General features: G+C 57.7%; 1 protein-coding gene across 2 annotated transcripts; it reads right to left on the reverse strand.

The window, feature by feature from the left end:
- Positions 1-688: 688 nt before the first annotated feature.
- Positions 689-15285, reverse strand: KCNS1 (potassium voltage-gated channel modifier subfamily S member 1). Of its 2 annotated transcripts, none has more exons than XM_037403133.1 (3): positions 15235-15285; positions 9209-10201; positions 689-3344 (listed from the first exon to the last, which is right to left on the reverse strand). In XM_037403133.1, exons 2-3 carry the CDS (start codon positions 10172-10174, stop codon positions 2889-2891), a joined length of 1422 nt encoding a protein of 473 aa, XP_037259030.1. In that variant the 5' UTR covers positions 10175-10201; positions 15235-15285; the 3' UTR covers positions 689-2888. The 2 variants fall into 2 exon arrangements, with proteins under 2 accessions (XP_037259030.1, XP_037259029.1); XM_037403132.1 differs by lacking the exon at positions 15235-15285 and adding an exon at positions 13817-14149.
- Positions 15286-21026: the final 5741 nt, after the last annotated feature.

Here is a 21026-nt window from a genome sequence, read left to right on the forward strand (position 1 = left end):
GCCTGCGGTTAAAATTAGTTTCATAAAACAAGAGTGGCTCTTAGGGGGAATAGCAGCCGGCTGCTGCTCCTCGGCTCCCAGCGCCGCGATTGCTGGAGCCGGCGGCTCAGCTCTCGTGTCCCTGGGTGCTGCTGATCACAGTGGGTGCCTTTCTGCAAGCCTCTGCTCCTCCCTGCCTGCTTCCCAGATTCCACGGCTGTGTGATGAATGGGGTGGAGGAACAAGCCATGCTTGAATGGCGCAAGCTTTTTGCTTTGGGAATCATCCTGCGTTTTTAATGTTAATTGCAATCCTTTCATCTCCCTCTGAAACCTGCTCTGCGCTTCCCTCCCTCCCAGCCGCAATGCCGGGCTCCCTGTGCGGCAATTCCCAGAGCCCACCGGCTCCCACCCTGGGGACACCCCGTTCATTGGGCCTCCAGGGAGACTGCTCCAGGCTGGATGACACCAGTGGTCCAGGTACAAGGACTGTTGCCCACCACCCGGGGCAGGGATGATGCTGTCCGGGTGGGAGCTCCGCTGTGCTGGGAGCCGGTGCTGGAGCTGGCTGACGGGACCTGCAGCCGCCCCGGGAGCAGCCGGGCTGCTCCTGCTCCCCAGGGGCTGCTTGCACCGACCCCAGCCCAGCCCATGCGCTACACAAGCACAGGCACGCCGATCAGCTGTGAAACAGAAAACCAGCGTCCAAAGCGGGTCACTTAGGTCTTTAATAAAATATACAGTATGCATCCCATGCATAGATAGAAAATTAATTTACATGCTCTTAATTGTTTGCATAATGCTTTTTAATTAATACATGTAATTTAGTCTTCACATTTGAATACATTTTGCTACTGGAATACTTATGGAGAGAAGAGGAAACTCCTTCCTTTATTCAAGTAACAGTGCAGCGGGAGCCAGTCGGAGCAGATGATGCAGCTCACCAGTCCCAGCCCGCAGTAAGGATGAGCGCAGAGCGGGCCACAAACTGTCGATACTGGAAGACTCAATGATGCCAGGAGCGTGAGCACCTCCCATCCCACACCACTGTTCCTTGGGGACCCTTCCCCAGGTCCCACCGGGGTTTGATCAGCACATCACTACAGGCAGAGCCAGCACCGGCAGCTGCGGCTATGCCAAGAGCCAGCCAGGACAACCGGCAGCAAACCCCACAATCCAGGCACCCGGGGCCATCCCGCAGCCATCAACGTATTTTTGAGCTGATTAGGTGATCGCAGGGTGCTCATTTCTGCTGCTCAGAACAGGAGCTGGATGTATTCCTCTGTGCACAGAAGAGCTGCATGATTTCCAAACAGAGAGCTGGGGGGCAAGGAAAAGCTGTGTAGGGAATTAATACAGCTCTGGGAGCAGCCCTGGATGTGCTCAGCCAGGCTGGGGACGCGGGTGGGAAGGGGGCCCAGTGCTGCAGGCAGATGTCCCTGCCCGGCTGTGGTGCTCAGCGGCTGCGGTGACGAGGGGCGGTGCAAGGTCCCCTCTGCCCCGGCTGTCCCATGGATGTGGGGTGCTCCCTCCCTGCAGCGGGGTGAGTGCATCGGCACCCGGGGAGCTGGGGTCCCTGTGGGGTCCAAGGTGATGCCCAGGGCAGTGTGATGACGATGGGGGGTGTCCTTACAGCCTCCTGCCCCTGCCTGGCCTCGAGGCAGGGAGGGATGAGATGGCAGAATGAAGCCAGGCTGGGGGCCGTGGTGAGGAAGACCAGGGCACGTGCCAAACCCAGCTGGCTTTGGTCATCTCCCCCACCCCATCATGGGGTGCTGCAGCCCCTGGGCTCCCTGGCAGCTCTTCCTGCGGTGGAAATCATGAGCACAATGGCAATGGCAGATGGCAGATGGCAGAGGCAGCTTCTCTGTGCCCAGGAGCATCTCCCCATGCCTGCTCCCTGGTGGCCCTTTGCAGGGTCTCTGCCTCCTTTCTGCCCCGAGGGCTGGGTGCCAGCAGCTGCTCTGCCAGAAGAAATGCCCTTGGCATGGGAGCCCCCCAGAGCGAAGGGCCTGGGGGGGACAGACCCTCTGGGGGTAGCCCCTTGATTCTCCCAGATTGATCCCCTCCAGCTTCTCCTGCCTCAGAAGACAGCGTCCCTTCTGCCTGCTCATCCCTGGCTGGTGTCCCCCCTTCAAGGACAGTGCTCCCAGCTGTGCCGCGCTCCCTCCCAGCACGGCCCCAGACCCGGATCGCTTGGGGGTCCCAGCAGCAGCAGTGCAGGAGAGCACTTAAAGCCCCGCTGCAACGGAAGGAACGTGAGGTCCAGTCGATCCCACTGCAGGGGCTGCGCACAGTGGGGCTCACACTGAGCTGGACACCACCTCTCCTCCCATACAGGCTCATTTCCAACCCCCTTTCCCCCATGGCCAACGGGGCAGCTGAGCATTTCGAGGCTGTTTCCAGCTGGGAGTAGGATGAGGTTGGGGCTGGAGCTGATGCTGACCTGGCACAGGAGCTGCAAGGGCAGTCAGCCTGGTCAGGGGCTGCCTCACCCTCAGGCTATTTAACCTCACCCTGGACAACACAAAACCTCAGGGCAGAGAAAAATCCCCCTTCACGCATCCAGGGCAGTGCCTGATCAGGGGTCACCTGTCAGGATTTTTCCTCACTCCCTTTCTGGCAGGGGTACCTCAGCGCCGCAGCCTCCCTTTGCAGCGGTGGGGGGAGCAGGGCTGTCGCTGGGTGACGTCCAGGCAGACCTGGGGGCTGCATCCCGGGGGCTGGAGGCAGCCGGCACCCGCTGGGCATCTCCTCCAACCCCTCCTGTCCTTGGCAGGGCAGGGGTGATGCCAGGCACGCTGCGAGGTGGGGAGAGCCTGGCTCCTCTGCCATGTCCTGGTGCAACAGCCACGCCATGCTCATGGTGAGCAGGTCCCGCGCGTGCCCCGGTGCTGCGGCACGGTGGGGTCAGGGTGTGGGGTGGGTGCCGGGGGTCAGACCACGGCGGTCGGGGCTGCCTCTGTCCAGCGAGGTCTCGCTCAGAGCCTCTGAGTCTCGGTCGCGACTTGAGGTGCTCTCCACATCCTCGGGGTCTTTCTTCCCACTGTTCCTCACGGCTGCCTCCAGCGCCTTCTGCTTGCGGTAGAAGTGGGAGAACTTGTTGAAGATGATGGTGATGGGCAGCGCCACGACCAGGATGCCCCCCAGGATGCAGCCCGAGGCAGCCAGCTTGCCCACCACGGTGACAGGCACCACATCGCCATAGCCCACAGTAGTCATGCTGACCGTGCCCCACCACCAGCACGCCGGGATGGTGTCGAAGCCAACATCTTCTTCCTTCTCAGCCGTGTAGGCCACGCCGGAGAAGACAGAGACCCCCACGGCCAGGTAGAGCAGCAGGATCCCCACCTCCCGGTAGCTGTGCTGGAAGGCAAAGCGGAGCGGTGGTCAGCGGGGACCACCACATGCCAGGACACCGGGATCCCCCAGCACGAGTACAGCCCTGCATGCAGGCTCCTGCTCACCCCCGTTGGGGATCTCGGTGCCTCTACCCATCTCTGCTGTGGGATGTCCCGCTGTGGGCTGGGCTGAGGTGGGCTGGGGGTGGCTGTGACCCACACCTGGCAGCCACAGCTGCCCCCTGCCCTCCGGCAGCCCGCGAGAGGCAGGCAGTGCCAGCAGGGAAAGGGGACCCGTGCTTCCCAGCCAGGGCTCCCCAGCAGAGGCCACCCCCCTGCCTCCAGCACTTGCTCCAGCCTGATCTCAGCTAACAATATTTAGACACGTTTTCCTTTTATCTTGTCAGGTCCTCAGAAACCACCTAACAGGCAGCCTCTAAGCAAAGCAGTTTACGTCCTCCCAGGACAGCGGCGGCGTGCTGGGGGAGGGTGTGTGCCCCTGCCGCAGGCTCAGCTCCAGCTCCCACCCGGCTCTGAGCCCAAGCTCCCGGCTGCTGGACTGGGGAACCCCACAGCCAGAGCCCCGGGGACCTGATTCCTCCTGTGCCTCAACACCACCTACAGTCTCAGCATCCGTTTAACCCTTTATCAGACATGTAAGGGGAGGAGTTTTCCTGCAGAAGCTACTGTTCCTGAGACGATTACATTTCCCTTCAGGTTTTGCTGCTCCTCCACGGGAGACTCGAAGCGACCCTCAGAGCTGACAAGAATCCAAGCAGCCCTGGTCAACGGGTCGGTTAGGGGATCCATCCAACGTCAGCATGGGCTGGTCTTAGCACCCACCCCCACAGGGTGCTGCACCCCCTGGCTCGATGAGCCCCAGCCCGAGGGGTCTGGGAGCCCTGGCAGGAACGGAGCCATGGGACACCCAGCCTCCTGGGGCGGGGGGAGGCACGCAGGACCTGGGGGGACAGATGAATGGCAGGGGTGTGCCATGCTCCTTGAAGAAGCCATTTTTTTTCTGGTTTCAAAGTAAAACCTTTGTGTCGCAGGCTTTCTTTGGATGTCCTTAGTTGCTGAACAAAGTAGAAACCTGTGCCAAAAGCCCTGGGGAGAAAATCAGCAGGCGGCTGGGGGACGAGGCAGCAGGTGATGCCAAGAAGGGGGCTGCTGGAGGACAAGCTGGGACCAGGCAAACCGCCATGGGCCAGCGCTGGTCCGCAGCCAGCACCCAGCTCCCACCCCTGCCCTGTGGCTGGGGAGGTGTGAGCCAAGACCTTGCACGCAGCAGGGCCAAGGACCCCGGCACAGCCTGCTCTTAAAGCCTCCCAGACCAGGAGGGGACCGTGGAGCCCCCGTATTCTGGCAGAGCCAGGCTAACCACACACCAGTGCCAAAGCCACTGCCACCCTCACCACATGGCTCGTCCACTCGCTTTTTAATCGTCACAAGTGAATTTCTCGGGTGTTTCTGCCCACTGATCTGCCAGCTTGCTCTTCATCTTTCAGGGCAAGGAAAGCAGAGCTCTGAGCATGGGGGGTTTCTCCCAGTCTCCTAACAGGCAGGGAATGCTTTATTGGAGACCATATCATGACTAAACAAAATAACATTTGAGCAAAGCAAGCAGCAGAGGACTTGGGAAAAAAGCTTCCACAATCAAGGTGAGACATAAAAGAGGTAGATTCATGGCAGGGAGTTAGAAGACTTTGCTTAGACTGCTAGCAAAAGTTGCTTGGCTAATGCCAGTAACACTGAGGGGAAATAACCTCCTTCGCCGTCGCCTGTGGCTGCAAATGCCCTATAGCAGCTCTGAGGGAGCTCCCTGAGAGGGACAAAGAGCTCAGAGCCACTGAGTTTCAAGGCTGTATCACTTGGCCATGAAAGACTTGCTCCTGGCTGGAGCTTAACAGCACATCTGTATGTTCCAGCTCGGGAGCAGCAGAGCCAAGTAACCTTATACATTTTTAAAGAGCGTCAGTTATGGCCCTGGATTGTGTTGAAGTGTGAAGGCAAGAGAAAAGTCAGGAGCTCAATTGCTCCTACTACTTTAATTTACAGGCAGGGTCAGGGCTTGTGGCACAGGGGAGGCTCCAGGAATCTCCCAGCTGATCCTCAGGCAGGCTGCCGCCTATTTGAGCCATTTATCCTCATGTGGCTCACTCATTGATCCAGGGGCAGGCAGCTGCAGCTGGGGTTTGGGTGGGATGCAGGCTGAGCTGGTGTTCGGGTGGGATGCAGACTGAGCCGGAGTTTGGTTGGGATGCAGACTGAGCCGGGGTTCGGATGGGATGCAGGCTGAGCTGGGGTTTGGGTGGGATGCAGGCTGAGCTGGGGTTCGGATGGGATGCAGGCTGAGCTGGGGTTTGGGTGGGATGCAGGCTGAGCTGGGGTTCGGATGGGATGCAGGCTGAGCCGGGGTTTGGGTGGGATGCAGGCTGAGCTGGGGTTTGGGTGGGCTGCAGGCTGAGCCGGAGTTTGGTTGGGATGCAGACTGAGCCGGGGTTCGGATGGGATGCAGGCTGAGCTGGGGTTCGGATGGGATGCAGGCTGAGCTGGGGTTTGGGTGGGATGCAGGCTGAGCTGGGGTTTGGGTGGGATGCAGGCTGAGCCGGGGTTCGGATGGGATGCAGGCTGAGCTGGGGTTTGGGTGGGATGCAGGCTGAGCTGGGGTTTGGGTGGGATGCAGCTGAGCTGGGGTTTGGGTGGGATGCAGGCTGAGCTGGGGTTTGGGTGGGATGCAGCTGAGCGAGCAGCCAGCCTTGCAGCAGGTGATGCTGGGTGATAAAAGGCTCCAACAGAAAAGCCACCCCAGCAGCAGCCCCTCTGGGCTCCTGCCAGGCAGGAGGGCTGTCTGCCCTTGGGACAGCCATAGGCCATGCATGGGCTCCTTCCCTGCTGAATGCACCTTTCCTCCAGCACAGCAGAAGACAAATGGTGTGAAGAGCCCAGTCTGAGCCTGCTGGAGATACCAGCATGGGGACCGAGACAGAGATGGCCCAGGTAGCAACAGCAGGGTGATGTATCTGCTGTCTGGGGATGTGCAGCTCTGGCTCTTCCAACCTGTTTGTGTATTTAGGCTTCTGAGGGGCTGGACAGCAACTCCTGTAGATCCCTGCAGACACCTAAGTTACTCAGTGCCGAACACCTCTTGACTGCTGGTGGGAGACAGGCACCAAACTCCCACCAGGGAAGCTGCAGGAATGGTGATGGATGTCGTGTATGGCAGGGAGGAAGAGCAGAGACAGGTGGGAAGCCTCTCCTCAAATTAAATGGGTCCTGGATGAGGCCCCAAGTGATCTGAAGACTGTTCAGAGTTTATAATGCTCAAATGGCAGAAATCCCTCTGCTAGCACTTTCGTGGCAGGGGAACAATTACTCAGCTTGCCAGAGCCATCGCTCCCACTTCCTGGCTGTTAACAGCCTTTACTCCTCTGCTGCTGCTTTATGCTCTTGCGATAGGAAGTAAATTATGATTAACAAGACGTTGTAATTTATGTGCCCAGTAAATCACAACGCCAAGCTGCTGCGTCAGATTTGTGTCTTCGCTCATCCCCATTTACAGCTGACTCTGGAGTCCCTGGGAAAGCGGCACTTTCCAGCACGTCACTCGGTGAATCAGCGGCTCGGCAGAGGCCGGAGCCAGGATGCTGCCAGCTCCTCGGATCTTGTCTGCTGCTTAATAACATGCAGATGAGCCCGTCAGTCCCTGCTCTGCTGCAACATGTTGTTCACACTTAAACGGAGTGCAGAAAGGGTTCAGGGAGCCCTTCCCACGTGTACAATTTTATTTAAATTTCACAAACAGTATGTTACACGGGTCTGTCACTTGCTAATTGCTCTTTCAAGGTGGATGTTCAGAAGTATGATGCAGGTAGGACTTCAGGCATCTTCATTTCAAACAATCTTCCCTGGATCTTCTTTTCAGCAGGCTTTGAGGTTGCAGGGAATTTCCCCACACACACTTATTCTGGTGCTCTGTGGGGTTTGCAAGATTAGTGCTGGGCTGGTCCTGTTTCACAGCAGAAGTTGGCAGAAGACCTTTCCTGCTGTCCATCCTCATCCCCAGCCAGACTCAAGGGTTGCTTTTCTCCATGGCTCACCCACAGGAATGGGTCCAGCCCTGGCAGTCGAGTCGGGCCAATGCCAGGACATCCCATGCCAGCCCTGCCACTGCTGCAGCAGCGAGAAGCGAGGTGTCCCCAGCTGCAGCTGTGCCTGCCTCATCCGTGCAATGGCCCTTCAGGGGGAGCAGCACCAGGAGCTGCAGCACTGGCCCCTGCCAGGCTCTGAGCAGGAGGAGAGCAGCCTTTTGCTTGGATTTCAGGCTCTGTTCCGAAGATTGCTTTCCTTGGCTTTCCTTGGCCATTTGTTTGGCGCAGTTTGTTTGAAGGGCGGGGGAAAGCATAGGAATATTTGCATCAGCAGTGCTTGAAAAACCAGTCTTCTGCTTTGAACATGGGGACCAGAGGCAGTCCCACAAGGAGAAGGAGATGTTTGCCCTGGTGGCCATCCCCCTGTGCCCAGCACAAGCCCCACATCTGGTGGGGCATCAGGAGCGTGTGTCACTCTGCGTCTTGGCAGGCTCGAGGATTGGCTTTCAGATGTGGCCACTTGGATGTGGTCACCAAGACTCAAAGACAGTTAAAGGCTGAGTTGATTTGGCCTCTGCATCAGGCTGGACTTTCTAAGTGCAGGAGGTGAGGGGACAGTTTCACTCCCCCCAGATTCGGGCATGTGGCCCTCAGCACGAGGAGGGTGGAGGAGGGAGGGCAGGGGGAGAGCAAAGAGCCACACCGGGCACCACATCTGGTCTGCACCGCTGGCTGAGCGATGGAGGGCTGGGCTGCAGCACCGGGCTGCTGAGGATTTCATCACAGCTTCATGCTTTGATTCTTGTCACAGCTGTTCTTTGTCCAAGGAGCCTGGGGGTGCTGCAGAGGGAGGCTGGAGAAACATAGCCTTGGGGCACATGATGGAGGATGCAGACCACCTCTCACCAAACCCGCTGGGCCCCGGTCCTGCAGGTCTCAGCATCTCCTCATCCTCAGGACTTCATGGACCTGGGGCCAGCTCCCTCCAGCCCTGCACACCATGCTTTTCCCGAGGTTTTCCAGCACACTGAGAGTAGCCCGGGCTCTGCTGGGGGCTTGGACCCTGCCTTTGGCTGGTTGTCCCAGGCCCTGCACCCTTTGCTTTTCTGTTGCTGCTTTGTGCTACCCGTGATTAACCATGTCCCAGTCTCAATCTCATCGTATCCTGGAGCATCCAGCTGTCAGCTCAACTGGACCAGGATCTCTACGTCTCCCTAGATGGGCAAACACCAAGGGCTGGGTGCTAGTCTCTGGCCAGCTGGCAGCATGCCCTAAGGAGGTTCCCCTCTCCTCCCAGCCTAGGGACAGGAGCAGCTCAAGCCACTCACGCTGGTGCTGGCATACCCAGCAGCTGCTGCCTGGCCTGGTCCCTGCTCAGAAGGTCTTTTGCAGCCCAAACTAGGCACTGACTCACTTGTGGTGGGACATCTCCAGCCACCCGTGCATGGCTGAGTCCCTTCCAACACCATGCAACAGGGCTCGCACACCACGGTGGGAAGGGATGGCTGAGTCCCTGGAAGCACCAGTTGTGTGTGAAGCAAAGTCTGCAAGCAATGGGGTGAATTGCTGTTGGCTCTGAGTGTGTGTACAAAGAGGACTCATGCAGTGCTCCTCACACCTGATTGCTTTAGCAGACTCACCAACAGTCCAGCCCACCACCCCAAGCAAGCTTGCCAGTCACCACCCGGAGCTGGTAGCTCACTGGGAATGGGTATGTCCACATCCCCCAGCCATACCACAGGTCTCCTTCTTGCCCAGAGGCTAAAGGAGTAGATAGGGAGATAGAAAGCCACTTTACCTTCAAGGTGGCCCCCAGTGACCTCAGTCCGGTGGAGTGCCGAGCCAGCTTCAGCACCCGGAATATCCTCATGAGGCGAAACACCTGCACGACCTTGCCCAGGTTGCCCAGCTCTGAGTCACTGCCCATGGTCAAGTCCACCAGCAGGGTAAAGTAGAAGGGCAACACCGAGACAATGTCAATCAGGTTCAGCGGGTGCTTGAAGAACTTCCTGGGGTTGGGGGAGAGCAGGAGGCGGGAAGACACTTCAAAGGTGAACCAGGAGATGCAGAAATACTCCAGCTTGTGCAGGATGGGCTCATCAAGCACGTTGCCATTTTCGTCCACCTCCTGGTATTCGGGCATGCTGTGGATGCACATGGTGGCTATGGAAACCAGCACCACGCTGATGGACACGAAGCTGAAGAGTTTGCTGGGAATGGAGTAGCCAGGGTTCTCCATGGTGAGCCAGAGGCGTTTGCGCACATTGCCACAGCGCAGCGTGCTGTAGCGCAGCAGGTCATGGTTGATGTCGGAGATCTCATCGGGGGACGTGTCCACGCTGCTGACCTCACTCTCCTCATCCCAGTTGTGGTGCCGGCTCTCCAGCTTACGTTCGTGGTAGCGGTAGCTGCAGCAGGAGTCCAGGAAGAACTCATTGATGCCCCAGTACTCGATCTCCTGGCAGAAGGAGAAGACGCACAGCTCCTCCATGACATGCAGCTTCCCCGTCTGGTAGAAGTGGAGCACGTAGAGGAAGAAACCAGGGTTTCGGTCAAAGTAGAACTCCCTGGCACTCACATCGTAGTCATCACAGAGCTGCAGGATGGACTCCTCCGAGTCACAGGAGAGCAGGCGTCCCAGGCGGGTGTCAGGGAACTTGGAGAGGGCGCTGGAGCTGAGCCGCCTTCTCAGACCCCCTACGTTGATGTTGATAACGTCCTCCTCAAAACTGGGACGCCAGTAATTTAAGGTCTTGTTGACCATGATCAGCAGAGCAGGAGCTGGCTCCACCTGCGGGTGAGACACAGCGGGGCTGGAGGGGGCACAGGGCTCCCCCCCGATCCAGGTGCTGCTGAGGAGGGGGACAGAAACACCCTGGGGAGCGAGGAGGGATGTTTGCATTTTGAAAAGTGAGGACCAGGGAGAGGGGAGACGGGAGACAGAAACAGCTTTGGGCAGTTGTTCTTCTGTGGTATGGAAGGAAAAAAAGAAAGCTGATAATTTTTCCAGGTGAAACACCTCATTTTTTCTATCTCTTAAAGTTTCTCCCTTTGTAGCTCACTAACAGCCTAAGGAAGGCAGCTTACTGCACCTCCAGCACCTAACCCATGGGGCTTTCCTTGTTCAAGCTGGGAATTAGTCACTGAAGAAAAAATTTATCCCCCAAAGAAAAATTCCCTGTGGAAAAAATAGATCTCATCAAGTCACCACTGCAGCGATTCTGCAGAAGAGCTTTGTAGCCCGACTACCTATGTTGCTAATTAGACCTGGTCAAAAAGTCCTTAGAGGGTGCAGCCTTCCCAGCAGCAAAGGCAGTTTTGCCAAAATCAGTATTTTCACAGAAGGTGTCAGTTTTAGGGAGAATTTCAGTGAAAGATGTGTCAAAACAATTTATCTGCCTGCTCTGTTTCCTCTTGTGTGTTCTGTCATGTAAAATATTAAGATTATTTTTGTAACATTGAAACATAACAAAAACATGATTCAGAATCATTGATGACTGAATTAAAAATCTGTACATTGTTAGGGAAATAAAACCCGAAGTTTTGATTTTTATTGGGTTTCAGGATTTTAAAAGTTTCAGGGAGCTGGGCTTTTCTGTGCAGCAGAAATTCCATTTCCCAATGAGAAGCAGCTAAAGCATCTAACAAAAAGAAGCATTCCCACACCTTCATATGCATTTACCCATCTTGACCAGAAGCTTAGACAAAAAAAGGCAGATAAAAAGGTTTGTGATCTTCCTGCATCACCTTGAAATCAAACTTCTCCACCTACCTTATTCTTCACAATGCCTGGGGACGTGCAGAGCAGCCCTGTACCCACACGTCCCCCCACTCCTGACATGGGGGCATTGGGTGTTGTCAGGAAGGATGTTGCCTTTGCTCTCGTGGTTGAGAAATTACATTTCCCCATGCAGTGACTACTTTTAGAAAAGCATGCCGCTATTAGGCATGTTAATGGTTGGACTTGATGATCTTAAAGGTATTTTCCAACCTAAATGATTCTGATTCTTTAACTTGCTCCTGAGCTCTGCTCACACTTCAGGGTCACTGCTGGTACCGACATGACTTCTGCTGCCATTGATGCTTTTGCTGCAGGGGTCACTGAGGCATTTGTGACCTCCAGACTGGCTGTCTCCCATCTCAGAGGCTTCCCTCCCTGGTTTTAATCAGGCAGATTACTAGAAAAATCCATCACCTTCTCTGTCTTGTGTCACCCCTTGAAGTTTTCAAACTTCTAGGTGACACAGGGGCAGAAGCAGACAGGCAGCAGGAGCCAAGGGAAGAGCCTGCAACAGCCCCCGTGGTGATGCTGAGGTGCCACCAGACCCTGCACAGGACATTTGGGTCTGAGAGCAGCCACCGAGGGCCAAGGCCAGGTCAGCGACACGAGGTGGGTCCCCCCCGCCCAGGGGAATCCCAGCTCCCCTGTGGACCCCATTGCACCCCAGCCCTGCGCTGCTCGCCGGACATCTCGTGGGGTTTATGGGGCAAACGCTCCAGCAGGGGAAGGGCTCTGCATGTTTTCCAGTGTCTGAGAAATGCAGCATAAAGGGTTCGTCAAACCAGGAGGGACCTGGGGGACATTTTCACGTCTAAATCTGGAGGTCAGAGCAGAGCTGGAGAGGGACAAGTGATGGAGTAATGGTTAGAAATAAAGCCCAGAGGTGTGGTTTTAAGCTGAGTGGGGCTGTGGGTGCAGCAAATGCCAGATTTGTGTGAAATAGCCTGGCAAATGCATCTGCTAACTCCACTGCATCTCCCAGCCGGGGCTTCTTAAAGACACAGGCTTTACACACCAAGCCAGCACTTCCCATCACACCATGTATGAAGGAAGCAACCAGCTTGATAAGCCTCAGAGCATAATGGACTCATTCTCTTGCCTTTCAAAGGGGAGCAAAAAGAGAGAAGGGTCAACTTTTTTAATGCTTAAGACAAAAACAAGGGAGAAAAAGGGGTGTAAACACTCCTTTCTAAGGGATAAATTGGAATTTCTGTGACAGATTAGCTTTTCCAGGGAAGACATCACACAGCCCATCTGTGGGGTGGGGATGACTAATCCAGGTTCCTTCCAGAAGGATGCTCATGCATTCAGGCTACAAACACACACACAGGGGCTGTGGGGGTGGATCTGTGGGATCCAATTTATCCCACGCCCGTCCTCAGCCTCTCTCCACACCCTCCCTATACAGCAGCCGCTCTGGGAGGCCAGGCCAAATGTCACTGAAATCAAAGGCGAGGTGGTTTTGGGGCTGGGCTGGGGCACAGGGCAGCCTGGGTGGGTACCAGGGGCTGTGCTGGGACAGCAGGACAAGTCCAAAGCGATGCTCCAGCTCAGCAGGACCATTCACAGCACACAGCCGTGCTGTGCAGCTGCAGCTCTGGGCAAGACATACCAAACCCCGAGAGCCAGGAGGGAGCCAGCTCCCACCTCTCTCCCAGCTCAAAAAAAAAAAAAAAAAGAAATGTGGGTGTCAGGACCCCGCAAGCCTTTGTACTCCAGGGAAACCCCTCCATCCATCCCCACTCCCCCTCCCTCCCTCCCTCCCGCGCAGGAAGCAGCGCAAGAAGGGTCGTGAACTGTCTGAGATGCTCCTTGCTGATGTTCACTTCTGAATGGAGGAAATTATTTCTGCCCACGTACAGCTTTCATCCAGGAATCTAATGCAGCAATTAATAGTTTTATAACTCTTTTGCCTACTCGTTTCATGACTAGCTAAGCTCAGCTTCAGAACAAACCCGGGGTTTGAACCTGGCGTGATCTCCCCTCTTGGATCATCAAAGCATGTTCCCGTCACATTTCCAGGGGTATCTGCTGGGAAACAGAAGCTTACTTTTGGAAGGTTGGCAGGTTTTTTTTTATTTTAAAGAACAATGGACAGAGAACACAGATATGTCTGTCTAGAATAATGTGAATTTGCAAAATTTTCCTTTAGCTAACCCCAGATTTCCATGAATGATTGGAAAAATGGAACAGATAAGTCCAGTGTCTTTCTGATAAATTCTGAAATACACTGTAAGCTATTTTAAGGAGACAACCATCAGAATTACACAAGCCCAGTGTGAGCTGGGTGTTGGGCATCCAGATGAATATGTATCTTGTGGAGAAAAAAATCTCTGATATATGCATTTATGACAGTAAAAAATATAAAAACAGATCAAGCATATCTGTAAGAAATGCTAGAAGAGTTTCCCTTGACAACGTTGTTTTTTTTCTTAAAGGCATTCATATAGAAGTTATGTATATTTATTCTAACTGGCAGAGGGGACCCAAGGGAGTGGGAAGGAAGATGCTAATAGACATTCAAGTGAGTATGCAGCAAGTGCAGGGAGTATTGCACACAGGGGCTTTTCCAGCCAGGTACAATGGATTTAGATTAACAGTCCAAATAAAAAGCCCTGTACTTACAGCTCAGCGAGGCTTCCCAGCGGGGAGTCGTGTGCCTTGTCTCAAAGGAGCCATTAGAAATTCGTAGAGAAGGAGGAAACCCTTATCCTTTGCCTGTAGCCCAGTCCTAAACACCCCGTCACCCCGGGCTTGTGACCCTGCATGTTCCAGGTGTGCAGGGGTGGTGGCTGCGAACCGCTGGAGAAGTCCTGTGTGGGATGCCCATAGGGCTGGGTGTCCCTCGCTGGGCACCTGAGGGGACAGTGGGGCTGGCTGACCCCCCAGCTCCTGCAGGATGGTGTCCCCGTGAGCCATGGGCTGGGGCAGGACCGCGGAGACACCTGCTTTCTGGTCATCCAAAAGTGCCTCTGCAGAGCCCCGTCCCCAGCTCTGAGCGTTCCCGTCCCCACCGGCCTGAAGGTGCTCAGGACCTTGGGGGGGGGGGTGGGGGGGCGGGCGGGGGGGGGGTTGCCAGGCGGGCAGGGGCGAGCATGGAAGGGGGATTCCCACTGCCGGCTGCTCCCTGCAGGCAGAGCATGAGCTGCTGCTGTGCGCTGAGAGGCCACCAAGATGCCCAGGGCTGGGGATGCAGATGGCGGGGGAGACGGGGGGGACGGGGGGGACGGGGGAACGACATGGCACGGGACTCTACTGGCTTCGGGGTGCAGGAGGGGGTGATTACCAACCGCTCGGCTCTCTGCTGCCAGCGGCCGGCCCGGTGCCTGCTGCCGATCGTGCCCTGCCCTGTGCCAGCCTCCCCTCCCGGGCCACACGCAGTGGGTGCACAGCTCTCCGGAGGGGACCCCCGCGCCCTGCCCTCGTCCCTGGGGAGGAGGAGGTGCAGCCCCCGCGGGGGGGGCTTCGGGGAGCGGGACTCTCCTACACCCACCTGCAGAAGGGCGGGGAGGAGTGTCCCTGTGCCCCCGGTCCCGGCAGCATTCCGCCATGTGGATGCTGGCACGGCGGCTCCCTGCACATCCCGGGATGCCCGTGCCTCGCTTCCCCCCTCATCCCGGTCTGCCGCTGCCCCCATCCCTGCTCACCCCTCATGCCGCTGCTCCGGCTGCCCTCTCACCCCGGGATGCCGGTGCCCCGGGTGCCTACCGCGCCCCAGGGCGCCGATCCCTGCAATGCCCCGGGGATGCGGGTACCCCGGGTTCCCGGCGCCCCGGTCCCCACTGTTCCCTGGGTTGCCGATCTCACGGCTCCCGCCGCACCCCAGGATGCCGGTGCCCCCCATCCCTGGGACGCCGGTGCCTGCAGCACCCCGGGATGCCGATGGTTCGCGTCGCCGGAATGCCGGTGCCCCGGGTCCCCACCCCGCCCCGGGATGCCGGCGCCCCCAGTGCCCACCCCGGGCTGCCGGCGCCCCGGGTCCCCGCGATGCCGGTGCCTGCCGCACCCCGGGCGCCGGAGCCCGGCCCCGCGCCGCCGCTCACCTGCCTCGGCGCCGCCCCCGCCGCAGCGTGCGCGCCCGGCGCGGAGCCGCGGAGCCCTGCGGGGCCGGCGGCGGCGGCAGCTCCGCGGGGCCGGGGGGTCCCGCCCGCCGCCCCTCCCGGGGGTGCCGCCCTCGGCCCGCCCGCCCGGAGCCGCGGGGCGGGAGCGGGGAGCGAGGCCGGTGCTCGCCTCGGCGGCACGGCGGGGCCGGAGCAGCGCAGGCCCCCCGCGCCGGTGCAGGGGAGAGGGGACGCCCGGGGATGCGCGGCACGGGGGAGCCCACTCCGTTCCTGACGAAGCCCACCGGGACCCCCGGGGGGAGCGGGCTCGGCAAGGCGGGCTGGCGGGCGGGCACGGCCCCGCTGCCGGGCTGCGCTGCGCGGGGCTGGCAGCGGGACCCCCGGGCGGGGCCGGGCGGGGGTGCCCCTGCCCCGGTGGCCTTGACCTGCCGGCAGTGCCCTGCGCAGCCCGGGGAGCATCACCCGGCCCCGCCAGCCCCAGCGCTTTGGGAAGGTGCCCTGGGGGGGCCGAGCCCCTGGGGCTGTGTGGTGCTGTCCCACGCCGGGGGACCCAGGGGTCCGGGGGACGATGCACCTCAGACCTTATAGCCCCTCCATGCGGTCCAGCACCATCTTCCTCCCTGGGACCAGGGGGTGCATAAGGCACGGGGGCAGCCCCCCAGGGAAGAGCCCCCCTGGCTGGCTGAGCTCCCAGTTGCCTCTGTAAAGGCTCACTGGGAGGCGGGCGAGGGCAGTGAGCCCCGGGCATGGCACACGCTGGGGTTTAGGTCAGCAAGCTGCCACCGCCGCACAGGGCCATCACCACCCATCCCCGGGGACCACTGCAAGCACAGCAGCTTCCCCAAAAGTGAGCTGCTGGAGCAGAGAGATGGGAAAGAGAAGATGGGAGACCTTCCAGGGGTGCTGGCCAGGACCGCGTGTCTGCACAGCAATGGCTCATCACTGGGCAGCCAGCACAGAGCAGCTGTGTCAGCCGGGACGAGACTTCACACCACCCTGCGCATCAGATCCCTCGCCTTGCCGATACCAGCCCGAGGGGCTGGAGCCTGTGGGTGCTCACCCTTCTCCAGGCTCGCACACAGGCAGCTGAGAGCTCTTTTTGGTGGTGAGCACCCTTCCCCCTGCCTGCACCCCTGCTCCCATGGCCGCCTGTGCTGCCAGCCCTGTCCCGGTGCCAGGCACCGCTTGCTGCTGGGGGGCCATCAGCGTGTTTCCATGTGTGTGATGTGTCAGACTGTGTGTGCCATGTGCTTGTTTACATGGGAAGGAGGCAGCGGAGGGAGGGGGAAGGGATGACATTGAGGGAGGCCTCAGAAAAGGAAAAAAAAAAGACAAACTGAGGAGAAAAAAAAAATACCCTGAGGGAAATTCCTCTGTTCTGTGATACGAAGCAAAAAGCATTTATTTTTATGGCAATTAGGGATGGCTGAGCATCCCTGGAAGCTGCAACATAAACATGCCCAGCTTTGTCTGCTCTGGGCACTTGCAAGCCCAGCTGACAGCGGGTGCTGAGCCCCAGCAGGGTGCAGCCCACGGGGTGGGAGGAGGGCTGGCTCCCACGTGGGGTTTTCTCTGCCTGTCGCTGACATATGGTCATCGGGGTGAATTTTCCTTTCTGAAAATACTTCTCAGCCACCCATTTTTCAGGGAAGGAGCCATGCCTCGCTCTGCAAGGGTGCCCACTCCCTCCAGCGCTTTGTCTCTGCACCAGAGCCTCATTGATGCACCACTGCAGGGTAGACTTGAGCCCTTTCCCCCAAAAAACCAGCTCTCCCAGCACCGGGGTGTTTGCTGAGCATCCCCTGGGCCATGCAGAGGAGCTGAAGCATGAGTGGGAAGCGAGGCAGGGAGCTGCAGGGGCTCTGCCTGTAATGGCCCCAGGTGGAAGGGATCACCCTGGGAAGGGGCTGGGGGGACACAGAGGGGAGACACCTCCATGTCTCCTGCTGCAACTCAAAGCCCTGGCTGGAAGGGCTGCAGGAGAGCAAAGTTCACCTTCCCAGCTGCAGAGACCCTGCGCAGGCTTGTGCTGGCATCGCAGCATCCTTCAGACGGGACTTGGCTGCAGCGTCGATGGTACTTGAGGTGAATTTTCCCTTTGCTGCACAAACTCAGAAGCAAAAGGCCTGACTCTCCCATTAGCTGACCAGAGCTGGTTGGCCTGACTTCACACTGCCACTGGCAAGCCATGGCAGGAAAAGGAGACTCCCATTCTGATGATCATTCCCAGAAAACTGAGGTGCAAGGGCCCTTACTTGGCACAGCCGGGTTTGCAGCCAGGCTGGAAGGGTGCAACTCACCGCAGCACGGGCCAGCTCCGCGCCTCTGCCGTCGCTCCTGAGCTAACTGGCAGTGATGTGGAGAAGGAAACAGGCAGAAAATCAGGTCAGCTGGAAATGCCTCGCCATCTCTTCCTTTCATGTCTCCCCCCCATCTCCCTCTCTTGGGGAAGGCAGGTCTCCCCCCGCCAAAGCCCAGGGGTGATGATGTCAACAACCACACGGCGAATCCTCCACGTGGGGATGGGGGGCAAAACCTCTTGCCATGGTCTCTTCTGCAGTCTGGAAGCAAATCGCAGAGGCAGGGCGAGTCTGAAGCCAGCAGCCATTTCAGTACTGCAGTGAGTCATCCCGAAAGGCGCTCAGCTTGTGGCAGCTCTCTTCCTTTCTTCTTTCTGCCTTTTTTTTTTTTTTAATAGCTGATGTAGCAATAAATTAAAAAATAAGGGGAAATATATATGAATATAGCATGTCTGCAGAGCTCCTTTAATTAAAAGAAAAATCTTCAACTACTTTTCAGCCCCTTGGACATCTGGCGTGAAAGATGGGAGCCGCTGGGTGCCTGCCATGTGGAGGGTGGGATGGCGCGGGGCGAGCACTAGCACACCTGAGAGCACAGGGGTCCGCAGGGCTGGCTGCCCATGGGGGCTGGTTAATGCCGGGGACATGAACCCAAAGGATTTCACAAGCAGCCCTTTCCAGAGGGAAAGAGCTAAATTAGGGCAGGCGCAAAAGCCTGCTCTCGTGTTTCTCGGGTGGGGGGGGGGGGGCAAAGACTTAATGCTCGGGCTTTCCTTAACACTCTTCCTGGTGGTTTCTGTGCTCGCTGGTGTGTTTGTCCCCCCCAGCCTCCCAACCAGCCCCCCTGGAGGGGGTTGCTGTGGCTGGAGGGGTTTGGGCTTCTCCTTCCATGCCATCGGCTGTTCCTGTGCCGGTGCCATTGGCTGTCCCCATTCCCATGCCATCAGCTTGTCCCCATGCCCATGCCGTTGGCTGTCCCCACGCAGCCTTGCCTCCCCTTGGAGCCAGCTCACGGGGTGGCGGGGTGGGGAAAGCCAAGCCATCAGGGCAGCATCCTCCAAGCAGGAGGAGGGGAGCGGGGACCACCAACCCTGGGATTCCCATCCCTGCAACCCCTGGCTTCCTCCCAGAGCCTCAGGATGTCTGTAGGCACTGCTGATGGGGCCATATCAGCCTGCTGCATACTGGAAATTATTTAATCAACCTCCTTCAGACTCTGGAGCCCTTGGATGCACCCACGGCATCCAGCCTGCTGCAGTAAGGTGACTGCATTGCTGTCCACCTGCGGCAGCAACAGGACAGGCTCTTGGTGTATTATTGCCTGGCCCATGGCTCTGACAGCCTGAAACTTTTCTGGCTTGAAGTTTTACTGAGCCCACTGGGTGCCTAAGCCAGGAAAGATTAATGAACATTTGCTGAACTTGCTGGAGACCTTGGCTTGTGGTTGGACTCTGAAGCTGTATCCAGAAACATGAGAAAATTTGGAGAGTTGTAACACAGTGGTGGCTATTTTTTATGTAGATGGGGCACCTCTGGAGAGGGAGCAGGGAGGTACTGCAACGTAAGGTCAGGCATTTCAGGGCAATGATTTACTATCTGGAGGGCTTCCACGTGCCCAGAAGACATACATTGCTTCCAGCTTGCAGTAACTTGCAGTCTCCCATGTGCTGCATCCCTTCCCCCCACTCTGTCTCTGCCCCAGTTGTTTCACTGTCCTCCAACACACAGGACAAATCCCCAAAATCGAATTCAACAAAGCTAAAGGCCATTGCCAAGCTCATCATTAACCTGCTGGAGCATTTGGGGCCAGGCAGCCCTCTCTGGACCATCCCCAGCAGGGCTAGGAGCCACTGTGGGCAGGGATGCTGTCAGAAGGGCAGGCAACATGGTGTTAGAGGAGAGGTTAATAGCAAGGACTTGTTCGGTTCCCTGCCACCTGGCTTTGGTGCCAGTCAGCCCAGGCACATTTCATTTACTAGTATGGACAAAGCCACAGCAACTAACCATCACACCCAAGCTTGCACAGGCAGCGCAGGATCGCTGCTTGCTTTCTCCACCAGGAGACAGGTGAAGATGGAAACACAAATATAATTGTAATTAAATCTTACAATATTGCAGGTCAAATCATGTGAGTAACAAAGAGTGCAGCCAATCCTTTGACTCTCCACGGGCTTGTGCAGTGCAGACACTTGGCCTGCACTTTGCTTTTGATAGTTGTGCACAGCCATGGCCATGGCCACGGCCATGCAGGGAGCATGTGGTGGCCCTTGACCCCTGCCGGGCATGGCCGGGCAGGACGGAGCAGGGAGGTCCGTCACCTGCCCTTGAGCTGCTCTGGACATGGCGCTGCCTTATAAATTAGTATTTAGTGATGCTACAAGGAGGCCAGGTGGAAATCAGTCTCTCCACGCAATAAGGGGGCCAGGATAAAGGGAGATATGTTTCCCTGAGGCAGCTGACCCTCCATCCTACTTTCATCTCATAGCAAACAACAGGCGAGGGCCTGGCATCGGTGGAGCAGGGGCAGCAAACCTGCCCTGGGGCTCTGCCTCTCCATCAGAGCTGGGGACGGACAGTGGCCACTGTTTAGGGACCTTCAGTCCCTGCCTGGCTGAGACAACACAGCTAGAAATGTCAAGACAAAACGATAAATTGTTGATGTGTTGTCACTACTGTCATTCTGCAGGTGGAAGTGCCCCACTGATTTGAGGCTCTTGGTGGGCACCTGGCTCCCATTGCAGCTCTGCCTCCAGCTGCCTCTGTGCTGGCAGGGGTGTGAGTGCAGAAGCAGTTACAGCTGGAGATTAATGGGGCATGTGCTGAGAGGAAGAGGCTTGGCCGTCTCTGCAAGGATGCTGGCTTTTGGGCTCCCTGCAGGAGGTTTAGGCAGTGCTGGGGGTGGTGAGAGGGGCTCTGGTGCAGAGGGTCTTCAGATCTCAAGGCTCTGAAGGATGTCAGGGGACTCGCTGGCTTCCTCCATCCCATCTCTGTCTCTCCCTCCTGCAGGCATCATCCCTGCATGGGCAGGACACTTCAGTCCAAGGAGGAGGACTTTTAGGGCTGCTGGAGCTGCAGCACCGGTGATCCACCCTGTGGGATGGTGGAGCACTGGGGAGCGGAGAGGCATGCCACCCCAGAGCTGCGGGGTGGCTCTGGGGGCCCAGACTGGCAGGGGACCTGCTCGCCCCCCCCAGGTGCCCTCAGCAGCAGATCAGCCCCGCCGCAGTTCAGGGCTGGTGACTCACTGCCGGCCCCAGGAAGGCTGCAGAGCCGCAGCGGGGGGAGCAAGGGTGTCTAACGGCTCCTTGGCCTCCTGATAGATAGCTATTCCTCTGCTGCTGCATGGAGAATCACTGCTGTCTTCATGTCAGAGCCCAGATTTTGCAATGCCAGCGATGGATTTTTCCCTGCCATACAGCTGGCCTGGCTGCTTGTCACCGTATTTTTGTAGTATTTTTGTAGTTTTGAGGATTT

This window comes from Falco rusticolus, chromosome 10 (genome assembly GCF_015220075.1).
Source record: "Falco rusticolus isolate bFalRus1 chromosome 10, bFalRus1.pri, whole genome shotgun sequence".
NCBI lineage: Eukaryota > Metazoa > Chordata > Aves > Falconiformes > Falconidae > Falco > Falco rusticolus.

Coding starts and splice junctions, on each gene's coding strand:
- KCNS1 (XM_037403133.1), bottom strand. CDS start 10,174: ATGGTCAACAAGACCTTAAATTACTGGCGTCCCAGTTTTGAGGAGGAC. Junction 3,345..9,208: donor CACTGGGGGCCACCTTGAAG/GTAAAGTGGCTT, acceptor TTTGCCTTCCAG/CACAGCTACCGGGAGGTGGG.